The sequence below is a fragment of the Aquarana catesbeiana genome, linkage group LG03 (genome assembly GCF_042186555.1).
Source record: "Aquarana catesbeiana isolate 2022-GZ linkage group LG03, ASM4218655v1, whole genome shotgun sequence".
Classification (NCBI taxonomy): Eukaryota; Metazoa; Chordata; class Amphibia; order Anura; family Ranidae; genus Aquarana; species Aquarana catesbeiana.
Window position 1 is genome coordinate 437,816,602 of NC_133326.1, and position 16,714 is coordinate 437,833,315.

Sequence of the window (16,714 nt, forward strand, 5' to 3'; positions counted from 1 at the left end):
AGATCGAGGGCAGTAATTTTAGCAGTAGACCTCCTCTGTAAATCTAAAGTGGTAACCTGTAAAGGCTTTTAAAGGCTTTTAAAAATGTATTTATTTTGTTGCCACTGCACGTTTGTGCGCAATTGTAAAGCATGTCATGTTTGGTATCCATGTACTCGGATTAAGATCATCTTTTTTATTTCATGAAACATTTGGGCAATATAGTGTGTTTTAGTGCATTAGAATTTAAAAAAGTGTGTTTTTTCCCCAAAAAATGCGTTTGAAAAATCGCTGCGCAAATACTGTGCGAAAAAAAAAAATGAAACACCCACCATTTTAATCTGTAGGGCATTTGCTTTAAAAAAATATATAATGTTTGGGGGTTCAAAGTTATTTTCTTGCAAAAAAAAATAACTTTTTCATGTAAACAATAAGTGTCAGAAAGGGCTTTGTCTTCAAGTGGTTAGAAGAGTGGGTGATGTGTGACATACGCTTCTAAATGTTGTGCATAAAATGCCAGGACAGTTCAAAACCCCCCCAAATGACCCCATTTTGGAAAGTAGACACCCCAAGCTATTTGCTGAGAGGCATGTCGAGTCCATGGAATATTTTATATTGCGACACAAGTTGCGGGAAAGAGACAAATTTTTTTTTTTTTGCTCAAAGTTGTCACTAAATGATATATTGCTCAAACATGCCATGGGAATATGTGAAATTACACCCCAAAATACATTCTGCTGCTTCTCCTGAGTACGGGGATACCACATGTCTGAGACTTTTTGGGAGCCTAGCCGCGTACGGGACCCCGAAAACCAAGCACCGCCTTCAGGCTTTCTAAGGGCGTGAATTTTTGATTTCACTCTTCACTGCCTATCACAGTTTCGGAGGCCATGGAAAGCCCAGGTGGCACAAAACCCCCCCAAATGACCCCATTTTGGAAAGTAGACACCCAAAGCTATTTGCTGAGAGGTATAGTGAGTATTTTGCAGACCTCACTTTTTGTCACAAAGTTTTGAAATTTGAAAAAAGAAAAAAAAAAATGTTTTTTCTTGTCTTTCTTCTTTTTCAAAAACAAATGAGAGCTGCAAAATACTCACCATGCCTCTCAGCAAATAGCTTGGGGTGTCTACTTTCCAAAATGGGGTCATTTGGGGGGGTTTTGTGCCACCTGGGCATTCCATGGCCTCCGAAACGGTGATAGGCAGTGAAGAGTAAAATCAAAAATTCACGCCCTTAGAAATCCTGAAGGCGGTGATTGGTTTTCGGGGCCCCGTACGCGGCTAGGCTCCCAAAAAGTCCCACACATGTGGTATCCCCATACTCAGGAGAAGCAGCTAAATGTATTTTGGGGTGCAATTCCACATATGCCCATGGCCTGTGTGAGCAATATATCATTTAGTGACAACTTTGTGCAAAAAAAAAAAAGTGTCACATTCCCGCAACTTGTGTCAAAATATAAAATATTCCATGGACTCAATATGCCTCTCAGCAAATAGCTTGGGGTGTCTACTTTCCAAAATGGGTTCATTTGGGGGGGGTTTGTGCCACCTGGGCATTTTATGGCCTCCGAAACTGTGATAGGCAGTGAAGAGTGAAATCAAAAATTTACACCCTTAGAAATCCTGAAGGCGGTGATTGGTTTTCGGGGTCCCGTACGCGCCTAGGCTCCCAAAAAGTCCCACACATGTGGTATCCCTGTACTCAGGAGAAGCAGCTGAATGTATTTTGGGGTGCAATTCCACATAGGCCCATGGCCTGTGTGAGCAATATATCATTTAGTGACAACTTTTTGTAAATATTTTTTTTTTTTTGTCATTATTCAATCACTTGGGACAAAAAAAATAAATATTCAATGGGTTCAACATGCCTATCAGCAATTTCCTTGGGGTGTCTACTTTCCAAAATGGGGTCATTTGTGGGGGTTTTGTACTGCCCTGCCATTTTAGCACCTCAAGAAATGACATAGGCAGTCAAACTAAAAGCTGTGTAAATTCCAGAAAATGTACCCTAGTTTGTAGACGCTATAACTTTTGCGCAAACCAATAAATATACGCTTATTGACATTTTTTTTACCAAAGACATGTAGCCGAATACATTTTGGCCTAAATGTATGACTAAAATTGAGTTTATTGGATTTTTTTTATAACAAAAAGTAGAAAATATCATTTTTTTTCAAAATTTTCGGTCTTTTTCCGTTTGTAGCGCAAAAAATAAAAACTGCAGAGGTGATCAAATACCATCAAAAGAAAGCTCTATTTGTGGGAAGAAAAGGACGCAAATTTCGTTTGGGTACAGCATTGCATGATCGCGCAATTAAAAGTTAAAGCGACGCAGTGCCAAATTGGAAAAAGACCTCTGGTCCTTAGGCAGCATAATGGTCCGGGGCTCAAGTGGTTAAGAATAAATTTCCTTTTTTTTCAACTTAACATATTAAACTAAATTATACACCACACTTTTTTTCAAGGTTATTAACTGAATAATCGGTTAATCAAAACAATAATCGGCCAACTAATCGATTATGGAAATAATCGTTGCAGCCCTAGTCAACATCTTCTGGTAAGCGGACATCCACTTACAGAGCACATTGGGTGCATAATACAGCTGGGGAAGGTTGTCTATCCACACAGCAAAAAGTTTCATATATATCGATTTGTATATTCCATTTTTCAACAGCAGAAGATTCACTTATATTGATTTGCATAATCTGCATGTGGACTCTTTTTTTTTTTTATGCATTTTTTATGCATTTTTCCCGTTTGGATTTTCATATTGTTTTTTTCACAAGGACATTATTATTTTTCGTACATGCAGGGACTGCATGGTTGTTAATCATTTGTAATAATGTACCTTTGGTATTCAGTTCACACACATATCTAGGATTTTCGTATGGCATATTGATGTGTATTTAATTACTTTGTTTGAGTGTAACATTGCATATGTAACATAGTTCACTGTTAATATAGACCTAGCGCCCCCCACCATACACTTTTTCTCACTTGCATTAGAATTCCCATCTAGTTTGGGGGATAGCAGCTCATATTTGATCATTCACTCTTATTTTTTTGGCGCAAGGTTTATATATATTTTTTATGCGATGCTGTACCCAAACAAAATTGACATCCTTTTTTTCCCACAAATAGAGCTTTCTTTTGGTGGAATTTGATCACCTCTTCGGTTTTTATTTTTTGCACTTTAAACAAAAAAAAGCGACAATTTTGAAAAAAAAGCAATATTTTTTACTTTTTGCTATAATAAATATCCCTCCCAAAAAATATAAAAAAAAACAAATTTCTTTCTCAGTTTAGGCCGATATATATTCTTCTACATATTCTTGTTAAAAAAAAAAAAAAAAAAAATCGCAATAAGCGTATATTGATTGGTTTGCACAAAAGTTATTGCGTCTACAAAATAGGGAATAGATGCGACATTGCGGCAGACAGATCGGACACTTTTGACACATTTTTGGGACCATTGACATTTATACGGCGACCAGTGCTATAAAAATGCTCATGAAAAGCAGCAAATTTATTTTGGGGTGTAATTTCACATACAGTATACTCATGCAATGTGTGAGCAATATATCATTTAGTGACAACTTTGTGTAAAAAAAAAAAAAAAAAAAAAAAAATTTCCCAAAACTTGTGGCAAAATATAAAATATTCCATGGACTCAGCATGCCTATCAGCAAATAGCTTGGGGTGTCTACTTTCCAAAAAGGGGTCATTTGGGTGGTTTTGAACTGTCCTGGCATTTTATGCATAACATTAGAAGCTTATGCCACACATCACCCACTCTTCTAAGCACTTGAAAACAAAGCCCTTTCTGACACTTTTTGTTTACATGAAAAAGTATATATATATTTTATATATATATATATATATATATATATATATATATATATATATTTTTTTTTTTTTTTTTGCTAGAAAATTACTTTGAACCCCCCAAACATTATATATGTTTTTTAAAGCAAAGGCCCTACGGATTAAAATGGTGGGTGTTGCAATTTTTTTTTTTCACACAGTACTTGCGTAGCGATTTTTCAAACGCAATTTTTTGGGGGAAAAAAAAAACACTTTTTTAATGCACTAAAACACATTCTATTGCCCAAATGTTTGGAAAAATATAAAAGATGATCTTATGTCGAGTAAATAGATACCAAACACGACATGCTTTAAAATTGGGCATAACTGTGCAGTGGCGACAAACTACATACATTTTTAAAAGCCTTTAAAAGCCTTTACAGGTTACCACCTTAGATTTACAGAGGAGGTCTACTGCTAGAATTACTGCCCTCAATCTGACGTTCGCGGTGATACCTCACATGCATTGTGCAATTGCTGTTTACATATGACACCAGACTGACGCTTGCGTTCGCCTTTGCACGTGAGGGGGGGGGGGGGGGGGGGCAGGGGTGCTTTATTTTATTTGTTTTTTATTTTGCTTTTTAATTTTATTTTTACACTGTTCCTTTAATTTTTTTTAAAATAATTTTATTGTTTTCACAGGGAATGTAAATATCCCCTATGATCGCAATAGATAGTGACAGGTACACTTTTTTTGAAAAAAATGGGGGTCTATTAGACTCTAGATCTCTCCTCTGCCCTCAAAGCATCTGACCACACCAAGATCGGTGTGATAAGATGCTTTCCTAATTTCCCAATGGCGCTGTGTATATCCGGTGAAACCAAAGTCATGAAATGCTCGTAGCTTCCGGTTTCTTAGACCATAGAGATGATTTTAGCCATTCCAGTCTAGAGCAGTCTAGAGGCTAATTAGCTGCTAGGATTGATTTAACATGAAACCGACTGCTGGCTGAAAAATAGGATTTTTATAACCGCTTACCTGTAAAATCCTTTTCTCCGAGTACATCACGGGACACAGAGCCACAGTATTTACTGAATGGGTTATATAGGCACCTTTAGGTGATGGACACTGGCACACCCTAGACAGGAAGTTTAGCTCCCTATATAATCCCTCCCCTTACTGGGAGTACCTCAGTTTTGTAGCAAAGCAATATACGTGTATTAGAAGAGGGGAGGGACCTCTGTGTCCTGTGATGTACTCGAAGAAAAGGATTTTACAGGTAAGCTGTTATAAAAATCCTATTTTCTTTTTCGTACATCACGGGACACAGAGCCACAGTATTTACTGAATGGGATGCCCCAGAGCAATGCTATCTGAGGGGAGGGAGACACAAACAAAAGTAGGCTGCAATCAGACCTGAGAACCTATACTGCTGCCTGCAGCAAAATGCGCCCAAATGCGATATCCTCATGCCTTCTCACATCCACCTGATAGAATCTGGTGATTGTATGGACTGAAGAAAAAAGTTGCGGCCTTGCAGATTTGAGCCATGGAGGCTTGGTGATGCACTGCCCACGAAGCACTAACAGCCCTGGTGGAGTGCGCTTTGATTTGAAAAGGTGGAACTTTCCTCTTCAAACCATAAGCTTGAATAATTACTTGCCGAATCCACTTAGCAATAGTAGATTTCGATGCTGCCTGTCCTTTTCTAGGACCTTCAGGCAACACAAACAAAACATCAGTTTTCCGAACCTGAGCAGTCACCTCCAAATAGATTTTGACCGCTGTCACTACATATAGAGAATGTGACTTTTCTTCTGTAGAAGAAGGTTCTGGAAAAATGAAGGCAGAAGAATATCCTGGTTTAGATGAAAACCTGAAACCACCTTCGGTAAAAAGCTAGGATGAGGAGGCAATACTACTCTATCCTTGTGAATGATTAAATATGGCTCTTTAGAAGAAAGAGCCACCAATTCTAATACCCTTCTTGCAGAGGAAATGGCTACCAGAAAAACTAGCTTCCTTGTCAAAAGAACCAAGGGAATATGTCGTATCGGGTCAAAAGGCTGTTTCTGTAATGCTGACAGAACTAAATTCAAGTCCCATGGGTTCAGGGGTGCTCTAACCGGTGGATTAAGCCGCGTTACCCCCTGTATAAAGCTTCGGACCAAAGAATGTGAAGCAAGTGGATGTTGAAACAATACCGATAAGGCTGAGACCTGGCCCTTGATGGTACTCAAGGCCAGCTTCGTTTCTAACCCCATTTGCAGAAAAGCCAGGATTCTACCTATGACATACTTTCTGGGATGCCAACACCTGGATTCACACCAGGAAACATATGCCTTCCAGACTCTATAATAAATGACTGAAAGCTGGCTTCCTTGCATTAATCAAGGCAGATATCACTGATCCTGAAAGCCCGCGATTCTTCAGAATGTGGGTTTCAATAGCCAAACCGTTAGATTTAGCGTTTGTAAGGTAGGAATGGAACACTGGTCCCTGCGATAGCAAGTCTGGACGTGGTGGTAGAGTCCATGGGGGCCTTACCGCCATCTTTACTATTTCTGCATACCAAGATCTACTTGGCCACGCTGGGGCTACCAGAAGCACCAACCTCTTTTCCTGCTTGATCCTGCGAAGAAGCCGTAGTAGCAGCAGAATAGGAGGGAATGCATAAATCAGTGAGAACTGATCCCACGGGTCACCAACGCATCTGTCCCGCATGCAAGTGGATCCCTTGTTCCTGACACAAAGTTGTCGATCTTGTTGTTGAACCTGGACGCAAACAGATCTATGTCCAGGATCCCCCATCTTTGGCATATAGCCAGGAAGATGTCGGGGTGAAGAGACCATTCCCCTGGGAACAACTGCTGGCGACTTAAGTAGTCCGCCTGCCAGTTCTCTACCCCTGGAATGAAGATTGCCGATATGCACGGCACATGCTTTTCTGCCCAGGTTAGGATCTGGTTTAATTCTCTCTGGAGTGCACGACTTCTGGTGCCCCCTTGGTGATTGATATAAGCCACTGCTGTGGCATTGTTGGATTGGATCCTGACAGGACAACCCTGCAACCTGAATGTCCAGGCCTTTAGGGCTAGGTACGCTGCCTGAATCTCTAGAAGGTTGATGGGTAAGGTCCTCTCGTTTCTGGACCATTTCCCTTGGACAGTCGTCTCTTCCAGAACTGCTCCCCATCCCGAAAGGCTGGCGTCTGTTGTTACCACTTTCCAGGTAACTGGTAAGAAGGTTTTCCCTTTCTGCAGATTCTTGGGTATCAATGACCAACTGAGGCTCCGATCAAAAGTTTACATACCCTGGTGATTTTGGTCTGATAACATGCACACAAGTTGACACAAAGTGGTTTGAATGGCTATTAAAGGTAACCATCTTCACCTGTGATCTGTTTTCTTGTAATTAGTGTATGTGTGTATAAAAGGTCGATGAGTTTCTGGACTCCTGACATACCCTTGCATCTTTCATCCAGTGCTGCACTGATGTTTCTGGATTCTGAGTTATGGGGAAAGCAAAAGAATTGTCAAAGGATCTGTGGGAAAAGGTAGTTTAACTGTATAAAATAGGAAAGGGATATAAAAAGTAATCCAAGGAATTGAGAATGCCAATCAGCAGTGTTCAAACTCTAATCAAGAAGTGGAAAATGAGGGGTTCTGTTGAAACCAAAGTTAGACCAACTAAAATTTCAGCCACAATTGCCAGGAAAATTGTAAGAGATGCACAAAAAAACCCCCACAAATAACTTCAGGTGAAATACAGAGCTCTCTGAAAACATGTGGTGTGGCTGTTTCAAGATGCACAATAAGGAGGCACTTGAAGAAAGATGGGCTGCATGGTCGAGTCGCCAGAAGAAAGCCATTACTATGCAAATGCCACAAAGTATCCCGCTTACAATACTCCAAGCAGCACAGAGACCAGCCTCAAACCTTCTGGCACAAAGTCATTTGGAGTGATGAGACCAAAATTGAGCCTTTTGGCCACAAGCATAAATGCTTGATTTGGAGAGGAGTCAACAAGGCCTATGATGAAAGGTACACCATTCCTACTGTGAAACACGGAGGTGGATCGCTGATGTTTTGGGGATGTGTGAGCTACAAAAGCAGGGAAAATTTGGTCAAAATTGATGGCAAGATAAATGCAGTATGTTATCAAAAAATACTGGAGGAACATTTGCATTTATCAGCCAGGAAGCTGCGCATGGGACGTAATTGGACATTCCAACATGACAATGATCCAAAACACAAGGCCAAGTCAACCTGTCATTGGCTGCAGCAGAATAAAGTGAAGGTTCTGGAGTGGCTATCCCAGTCTCCTGACCTCAATATCATTGAGCCACTCTGGGGATATTTCAAACGTGTAGTTCATGCAAGAATTTACAGGAACTGGAGGCTTTTTGCCAAGAGCAATGGGCAGCTTTACCATATGAGAAGATAAAGAACCTCATCCACAAATACCACAAAAGACTTCAAGCTGTCATTGATGTTAAAGGGGGCAATACACGGTATTAACAACATGGGTATGTAAACTTTTGATCAGAGTAATTTGGGTAGTTTCTGTTGCTGTTATGATTTAAAAAGAGTAAACACAGTTGATTGATAATAAATGGCTTCAGCCAAACATTAACCATGAGTGAAAGAAAAGTTTTTGTGTTATAATTCATATACTCTGTGAAATGGCCAAGAAATCCTAAATTCTGCCAGGGTATGTAAACTTATGAGCACAACTGTGTATATGTGTGTGTGTATATATATATATATATATATATTTTTTTTTTTTTTTACACTTTTATTTGTAACTGTAAAGGTTCCAGGTTCGGGTCTCTCAAAATGCGATGGCATCTTTGGAGACCCTATGAAAGTGTGCCCTAGACCTTGCAGTGCTGTACCCTACGCTAATACTCCACTAGTGTGTGGTAGCGAAGGAAACATTCACCAATGCAGAGACCAGGTTGGTCAGAACAAGAGGGACAATAAAATCGGGTGTCATGCCTGTATCCGCATTTCCTACAGACACAACATCTTTTTTAGTGTGTTCTTTGGACTTGGGCACCACAGAGGACTTCTGGGAAGTTCCTCTCATGCAGCTGGCTCACTGCATTTGCATTGGGAAGTTGGGGCACAGCACCATCTGGAAACGTAAGGGATGTGATCTCTTCCTGGAATTTAAGGAAGGATCCAGTTCGTCCTGACACTTTGTATAGCACATAAGCATTCAGCAGAGCCAATTGGAATAAGTATACAGACACTTTTTTATACCAGCATCTGGCCTTAGGGGCAATTAAGTAGGGTGCCATCAACTGGTCGTTGAAGTCCACCCCTCCCATATTAAGGTTGTATTCGGGGACACAGAGGGGCTTCACAACAACACCAGTCGCCATTGGAATTTGGACAGTCGTATCTGTGTACAGAACAAAAATATTCAGATTATCCCTCCACTTCACTGCAAGCAAATTATTACTTCTCAAGCAGGCTTTCTCCCCCTGTCTTAAGTCGAGATTCTACAAGCCGTTGGGGGGAAGCCCCGGCAATTAGATTGCACGGAGCCACATGCGCCAATTCCACCATCAAATAGGTGACTAAAAAGTGGCACACTTGTGTAATAATGGTCATTGTACAAATGGTATCCCTTTCCAAATAAGGGTGACACCAAGTCCCATACAATCTTACCACTGCTACCTATGTAGTCTGGGCCGTTGGGGGGCTCCATGTGACTATCTCTTCCCTCGTAAACCATAAAACTATATCTATAGCCTTTTGCCCTGTCACAGAGCTTATACAACTTGATCCCATAACTGGCACGCTTGCTGGAGAGATACTGTTTGAAAGACAAGCAGCCAGAAAATGTAATCAGGGAATCATCAACACTGACAACTTGATCAGGAGTAAACAAGGCTGCAAACTTTTAGTTGAAGTGGTTTACGAGGGGCCAAATTTTGTGGAGCTGATCAAATTTAGGGTGACCCCAAGGGTGACAAAGTTCATTGTCATTAAAATGCATGTACCGCAAGATCTGCTCGTATTACGTCCTGGCCATGGAAGCAGAGAACACGGGCATATGGTGAATTGGGTCAGTGGACCAATATGACCGGAACTCATTTTTCTTAGTTATGCCCATGAGGAGGGATAGGACCAGAAAGGTCTTGCCTTCGGAAACCGTAATAGGTTTCCATTCTCTGGCAAGAGTCAAATGGGGATTAGCGGCGATGAATTGACCAGCATACAAATTGCTTTGGTCCACAATAGATCTATAGAGATCTTCCATGAAAAACAGTGAATAAAAATCAAGTGACTGTTTCCTCCTGAATTCTGGGTTTGCCAGTAAATGGGAGGTAAGTACGGGTGCTTCAGAAGTGGTGGGCTCCCAATTAGGATTGGCAAATGCAGTGGGAAGGGCACTATGGGCTCGATGGGTCTGTCTTTTTCTTCTTGGTGGCTTCGGGACACTACTTGTGCTAGCCACTGCACCAGCTTGAACTGCACCTATGGCACTCGCTACTTCACCACGTGTTACTGCAGTGCTGGTTTGACTACGACCAGGGTGTACTAGGCCGCTGGTTGCTTGCCAGTTCACCAGAAGGATGAGTGGCACTAGTACTGGATCTCTGCTCCATACGAGAGCCCTGTGGTTCTTGCACCTCAACAGAAGAATGGGATTGGGTACGCCTGATCTTAGCAGGGACCACTACTCCGCCGTCAGAGCTATCAGTCAGGGTGCCGCTGCTCTCTACTGGTTCGTATACTGAGCCTGAATCTGCCAGTGAGACAGCTTCCCCTTCGCTCTCATCTGTCATGTTGAGTAATGGGTAGGCCTCTTCATTAGTGTACCTCTGTCTGGACATTTTGGCCTCTAAATTTACAGGTACAACTAGTGCAACTCTCAGGCAAAAGAGCAACTGGTTGTCAGCGACTGCTTCAGTCGCTACCAAAAAAACTGTTAGCGTTCACAGGGATCAGGCCTGACTCTGCTAACGCTGCAGTTATGTGTGTTGTGTTTTGTAAGTGACAGTGATCAATTGATACTGCACTTGGGTGGGCTGGGCAGAGGGGCTAAATGCAGGTGCTAGCAGGTATCTGGGCTGATCCCGCTTTTTTGGGAACACTAAACTATTGGGGATGCTAGTATAGATCTGATCAGATCAAAGATATTGACCCGTTCAAATACTTTACTAGTAAGGGAGGTGTATGGTGTGTGCGTGGGTGTTAGCGCTACTGGCACTAATCTGACGCTGCCTGGAATTGACCCTAACTGACACTAAAACCTATACTGGGGGGTGATCAGGCGGTTAAACCCTTATTTAGTAATATGTGGCGGGTACCCGGACGCTATAAAAACCTGACGGTGACCGTAACTGGCTAACTAGCGTCATCCACTGAATACAGCCATCAGGAAAGAGATCTGTACACTATATTAGTGACACTGGTGACAGGGGGTGAAAGGGTTAACTGGGGGGGTGATCAAGGAGTTAAACCTTTATTAGGGGGTTAATGGGGGGTACCCTAAAGCTACCCAGGTCTACTACCAACTGCCCTAATTCTGATTACACAAGTGACACCAGTATAGTGATCAGTGAAAAATCTGAAAACTGCACTTGGTGACACAGTGACAGGGAGTGGAAGGGTTAACTGGGGGGGGGATTGGGGGGTGATCGGGGGTTGAAATGTGGGCTTACGTGTACAGTGCCAGTGTAGTGTTGGTGCAACTCACTTTTAGATGTCCTCTCTCCTCTCTCTGGAACCGAAAAGGATTCCACAGGGGGAGGTAACATCACTTTCTCTGCCTGTGTTTACAATTCACCTACAGAGGAGGCATTTCATTCGCCAGATCCGATCATCAGGTCCAGGCCAGAAATCATGGGCATGGAGACTGACCAGTTCTGTAACTAATCCGATCGCCGCGGGGGAGAGTGCGCCCCCTACCTGCGGACATGAGCGCCGTACAGCTACGGTGATTTGCGCAGGAGTACCATTGTGTCACCGTATGACGACGGCAGGCAGTCGGGAAGTGGTTAAAGAAACACAGTAAGTTTGCACGTGCAGGGCAAAGTGACATCAGGGTTTACGGTATTTACTAAAGCTGTAGAGTGCAAAATCAGGCTCGCTTCTGCATAGAAACCAATCAGTGGACCTGATTTTGCACTCTCCGGCTTTAGTAAATAAACCCAATTGTCTCTGCAAAGCCCACTAATTTCAAAGATGTCCTTTTCATCTACCATATGTATATACTGTATGTACCAATGTATAAATGTTTTTTGAGGAGTTTTTCTTGATTTGAAGAAGAATATTACTTTACACAGTAACATTACTGTCTCAAGCAATGTCCTAAGCTATACTAATAGGCCACCTGAATGGAGTTTGGTCAACCACACGTTTTTCAGTTTGCAATTTTGAAACATTTTAAAGCCCCCTTACACATTATTGCATTGTAGGAATGCACAGTCTCCTTGTGCATTATCACAATGCACGGCACTACACGCTACTCTCTATAGTGCGATGCGGTGCTATTCATGGCACCCCCAATGCACCTTGCTGACAGAGGCATGCAATGCTAGCCAACTCACTGATGTGCAGTACACTGCCAAAAAAAGGTGCAGGTCTGATTCCTGGGCAGCTCCGGTACATGCCAACCCATTCATTTTGAATAGGCTGCCTAACGCAGCACATATTAGCGCGCAAAAAAAGTGCACACTTTAATACACCACTGCACCACAGCGGTTTGTTGTGAACATAGGCTAGTAGATTTTTTGTTTGCTTTTGTAATTTGCTTTGATGTTTACACTCCTCTTATAGCAGTAACTTGAAATGATTTAATATTCTCTGTAATTGTGCTATAGTTTATAAGAATGCATCATAAATAGGCAAAATTGTCTTTTTGCTAGGATAGTGTTGAAATTATAAAAACGGTAACGTAACTGACTTGCATAATAGAGCATGATCATTTTTCTCTCATTTCAGGTTTTTCGAACGGATTTGATAACGGCTATGAAAGTACCAGACTCACATCAGTTTGGCCCAGATGACTTTTACATACTGGCCGATCCATGGAGGCAAGACTGGGAGAAAGGGGTGCAGGTGCCTGCAAATATAGATGCAGTACCTCAGCCACAAGTCAGGTAAGTAAACTTATCTGCTTAATCAACTACATCTTGGTTCTTTAGGTTTTATTTAATTACAAGTGGTTTGGAGTTCTTACACGTAGATTACAAGTGCATAGAGTAGGATTTAATACCCTATAAAAATTGTAGGATATGAAGAATGCATATGCTTGTTATATTGGCTGTTTATTTTAGTGCTCCTCTCATTTTTGTATACTCAAGCTCAGAACCATGTGCATATTTTTTAAGATCTTTAAGGGAGCTTTAAAGTGTTTATAAATGCTTCAACACTTTAATGCCCCGTACACACGGTCGGATTTTCCGATGGAAAATGTCCGATCGGAGCGTGTTGTCGGAAATTCAGACCGTGTGTGGGCTCCATCGGACATTTTCCATCGGATTTTCCGACACACAAAGTTTGAGAGCAGGATATAAAATTTTCCGACAACAAAATCCATTGTCGGAAATTCCGATCGTGTGTACACAAATCCGACGGACAAAGTGCCACGCATGCTCAGAATAAATAAAGAGATGAAAGCTATTGGCCACTGCCCCGTTTATAGTCCCGACGTACGTGTTTTACGTCACCGCGTTCAGAATGATCGGATTTTCCGACAACTTTGTGTGACCATGTGTATGCAAGACAAGTTGGAGCCAACATCCGTCGGAAAAAATCCTAGGATTTTGTTGTCGGAATGTTCGAACAAAGTCCGACCGTGTGTACGGGGCATAACAGTTTTATCCAAATATGAGCTAATTTGCTAAATTACTACAATAAGGCGTATCCATTCTTGATTGGTAGTAACTATTGCACCTGATTGTACCTCTTGTAATTACTTCTCCAAAACGCACCCTAAATATCTTGTACATGATGGTATTCTGAAATATTTTTTAACTATTGTACAATATTAGTAAAGGAGCTTCTTAGCATTACTAGTCATCAAGTTGTAATGCTGCTCCGGTCAGACAAAAACACGTTTTTATCTAGGGCACTGCAATAAGTTGCTGGACAAAACATTCTTCAGGTGGAGGCTTTATACAAGGTGGGTGGTCTTAGTGTGTTATTGGGCAGATTTTCCTATGACTAGGGTGGGTTTAGGCCACAATTGTCCAGGGCTCATGTATGTGTGTTATTCATATTGGAAAAAAATATAAATTGGAAGAAATTTGTGTGCATGCCTTAAAATGATATGTTAAATTTTATTTTACACATTAGGAGGCAGATCCATCTTCTTTTATTATGAATTTGCCATGATTGGGGCAGACAGCTGCCATGTGCCTTGGCATTTGGATATAGAAAGAAAGCGTTACACAAATTGTTGATGGAAATTATTTGCATGGTTGGGCACAATAACTTGCAGTTTCCACCAGGGTGGATTTGATTTAGTCAAGTCGATTTAAATCATGATTTAAATCGCTAGTAAAAAAGACTTGATTTAAATCAACTTGATTTATATCATAATTTTGAAAAACAACTGTCATCTCTGTCCTGCAGCGGCTCCTCCTCTGAGCCGCTATTGACTCACCAACAGTCCCATTCACTTTAATAGGACGGCTGGTGATGCGGCAGCCACGCAAAACAAGGTTGCGGAGGTGGCAGGAGCAGGTAGATGCCCGCTAACAGGCACTGCCATGATGGATCTGAAATGGCGGGTGCTCTTTAAATGTAAGGACTCATTCTAGATGGTAGTTAGAATCTTTATTATTTGCAAACAAAATGAAGGTTTCCTATTTAGAATAATAAGCTATCAAGTTAGTAAAACAACAATATCAGAACAGATTCAGTCATACAGTTTGCAGTGTACAAAGATTTGCAAAACAATAGGATAAATTAACTGTGTTTTATTTCATGGTTACTGGGAAATTGTGTGAATGCAGTGCATGTTATCTCAACTTGGATTTATTGAATGAGTTTACCAAAAATTGTAATATTGCAGAATATACAGCCTCATGCTACATAACTGAGCTCCATTTCATGCTGAATAAACTAAATTATCTTTAGACAGATTTTTACTCCAAAAGCATTTTATTAAAATAAAATGTATTTAAACAATCTGATTTAAATAAAAAAAAAAAAATCAATTTTTTATTTTTTTTTAAATCATTGCTTTTTATCAACCCTGGTTTCCACTCTGTTATACATGGTATTATAGGGCTTAACACATTTGTTTTGAATCTAGGAGCCAGGCGCCAGAACTGCATGTCTGGGGCGTTGGGCAATATTAATTGACAGCAAATTGACAGCCCAATATATTCAGCAAAGAGACATTCCAATCCAGCAAAGAGAAATTTCCATAAAGCAGAGACTTCCCCATATAGCAAAAAGAGAGCCCAATCCAGTAGAGTCATCTCCATATATTCAGCATAGAGACAGCCCAATCCAGCAAAGAGACATTCCCATATAGCAATGAAACAGCCAAATCCCGCAAAGAGACAGCCCAATCCAGCAAAGATCCATCCCCTCCAGCAAAGAGACAGCTCCATATAGCAAAGGGGCATACCAATCCAGCAAAGAGACATCCCAATCCAGCAGAGAGGCATCTCCATTTAGCAAATAGACAGCTCCTCCAGAAAAGAGGCATCCCAATCCAGCAAAGAGACAGCTCCATATAAGCAAAGAGACATCCCAGACCAGCAAAGAGACAGCTCCATATAGCAAATAGAAAGCCCAATCCAGCAAAGAGGTATCCCAATTCAGCAGAGAGACAGCTCCATATAGCAAAGAGACATATCCTCCAGCAAAGAGACATGCCCAATGTAGCGATAAGACATCCCAATGCAGCAAAGACACATCCCCTCCAGCAGAGAGACATCCTCTCCAGCAAAGAGACAGCTCCATATAGCAAAGAGGCACCCTGACTTAGCAAAGAGACATCCCCCTCCAGCAAAGAGACAGCCCAATCCAGAAAAGAGATCCCCATCCAGCAAACAGCTCCATATAGCAAAGAGACCCCCACATCCAGCAAAGAGACTGTCCCATGTTCCCTGGTCTCACATCTCCAATCTTCCTTCCCCTACCGCTGGGCTAGCTCCTCTCTGGACTACTTGGGCATCAAGTTGACCCCCTCTTTTGCTTCCCTTTTCTCCGCCAATTCCTACCAGCTTTTGCGCACTGTCACAGCTCTCATGGTGTCTTGGCGATTTCCCACCTTATCCTGGATTGGCTGTATTCACGCAGTCAGGATGACCGGCCTCCCAAAGATTGTTTACTATTTTCGGACTCTTCCTGTCTGGATCCCTGCTTTCTATCTGTGGCTACTCCAGAGCAGACTTCTTACCTTCATCTGGGCACATAAGTGGCCCAGGGTTTCCCGCTCTACTCTAATTTTTTTGCTGGGTGTTCCAGACATTGCAAAATATTATCAGGCAGTCCAAATTTCCCAACTCTCCATGCTCCGTGCGACATCTGACATCCCCATCTGGGTTCTCCTGGAGGTGCTTAACTGCGCACCGGTCTCTATCTCTGCCTTACTGTGGCTACCCCCTAAAATGCAACCTCCTTCTGTCAGCCCCCTCATGATACAGTCTGGCACGATATGGTACTCGGGCAAACTTATGTCCTCATTCCTGCCGCTACTCCCCCTCTTGAATAACCCCATGTTCCCACTTGGTTTGGAACAACCTCACATTTTATCGTGGTGGCCTGCCCATGGGTTTTCACAGGTCTGTCACTTTCTTGGTTCCCGTAATTTCCCCACGTAGTCCTCGATCCAAGAGACCGCCGAAACTCCGCCAGCCGAACTCTTCTGTTACATTCATCTGCGACACTGGATAACTTCCCTCTGGCATCTTGACTCCTTCCCATATCAAATGACTGCCTTTGAA

General features: G+C 41.8%; 1 protein-coding gene across 2 annotated transcripts in view; it reads left to right on the forward strand.

The window, feature by feature from the left end:
- The window catches only part of JADE2 (jade family PHD finger 2), a 1,082,209-nt gene that overhangs the window by 406,180 nt on the left and 659,315 nt on the right, over positions 1-16,714 (forward strand). For both annotated transcript variants that reach the window (XM_073620794.1, XM_073620796.1), the window contains exon 4: positions 12,750-12,907. In XM_073620794.1, the coding sequence (XP_073476895.1) occupies positions 12,750-12,907 (158 nt within the window). The remainder of the gene's footprint in view (positions 1-12,749; positions 12,908-16,714) is intronic.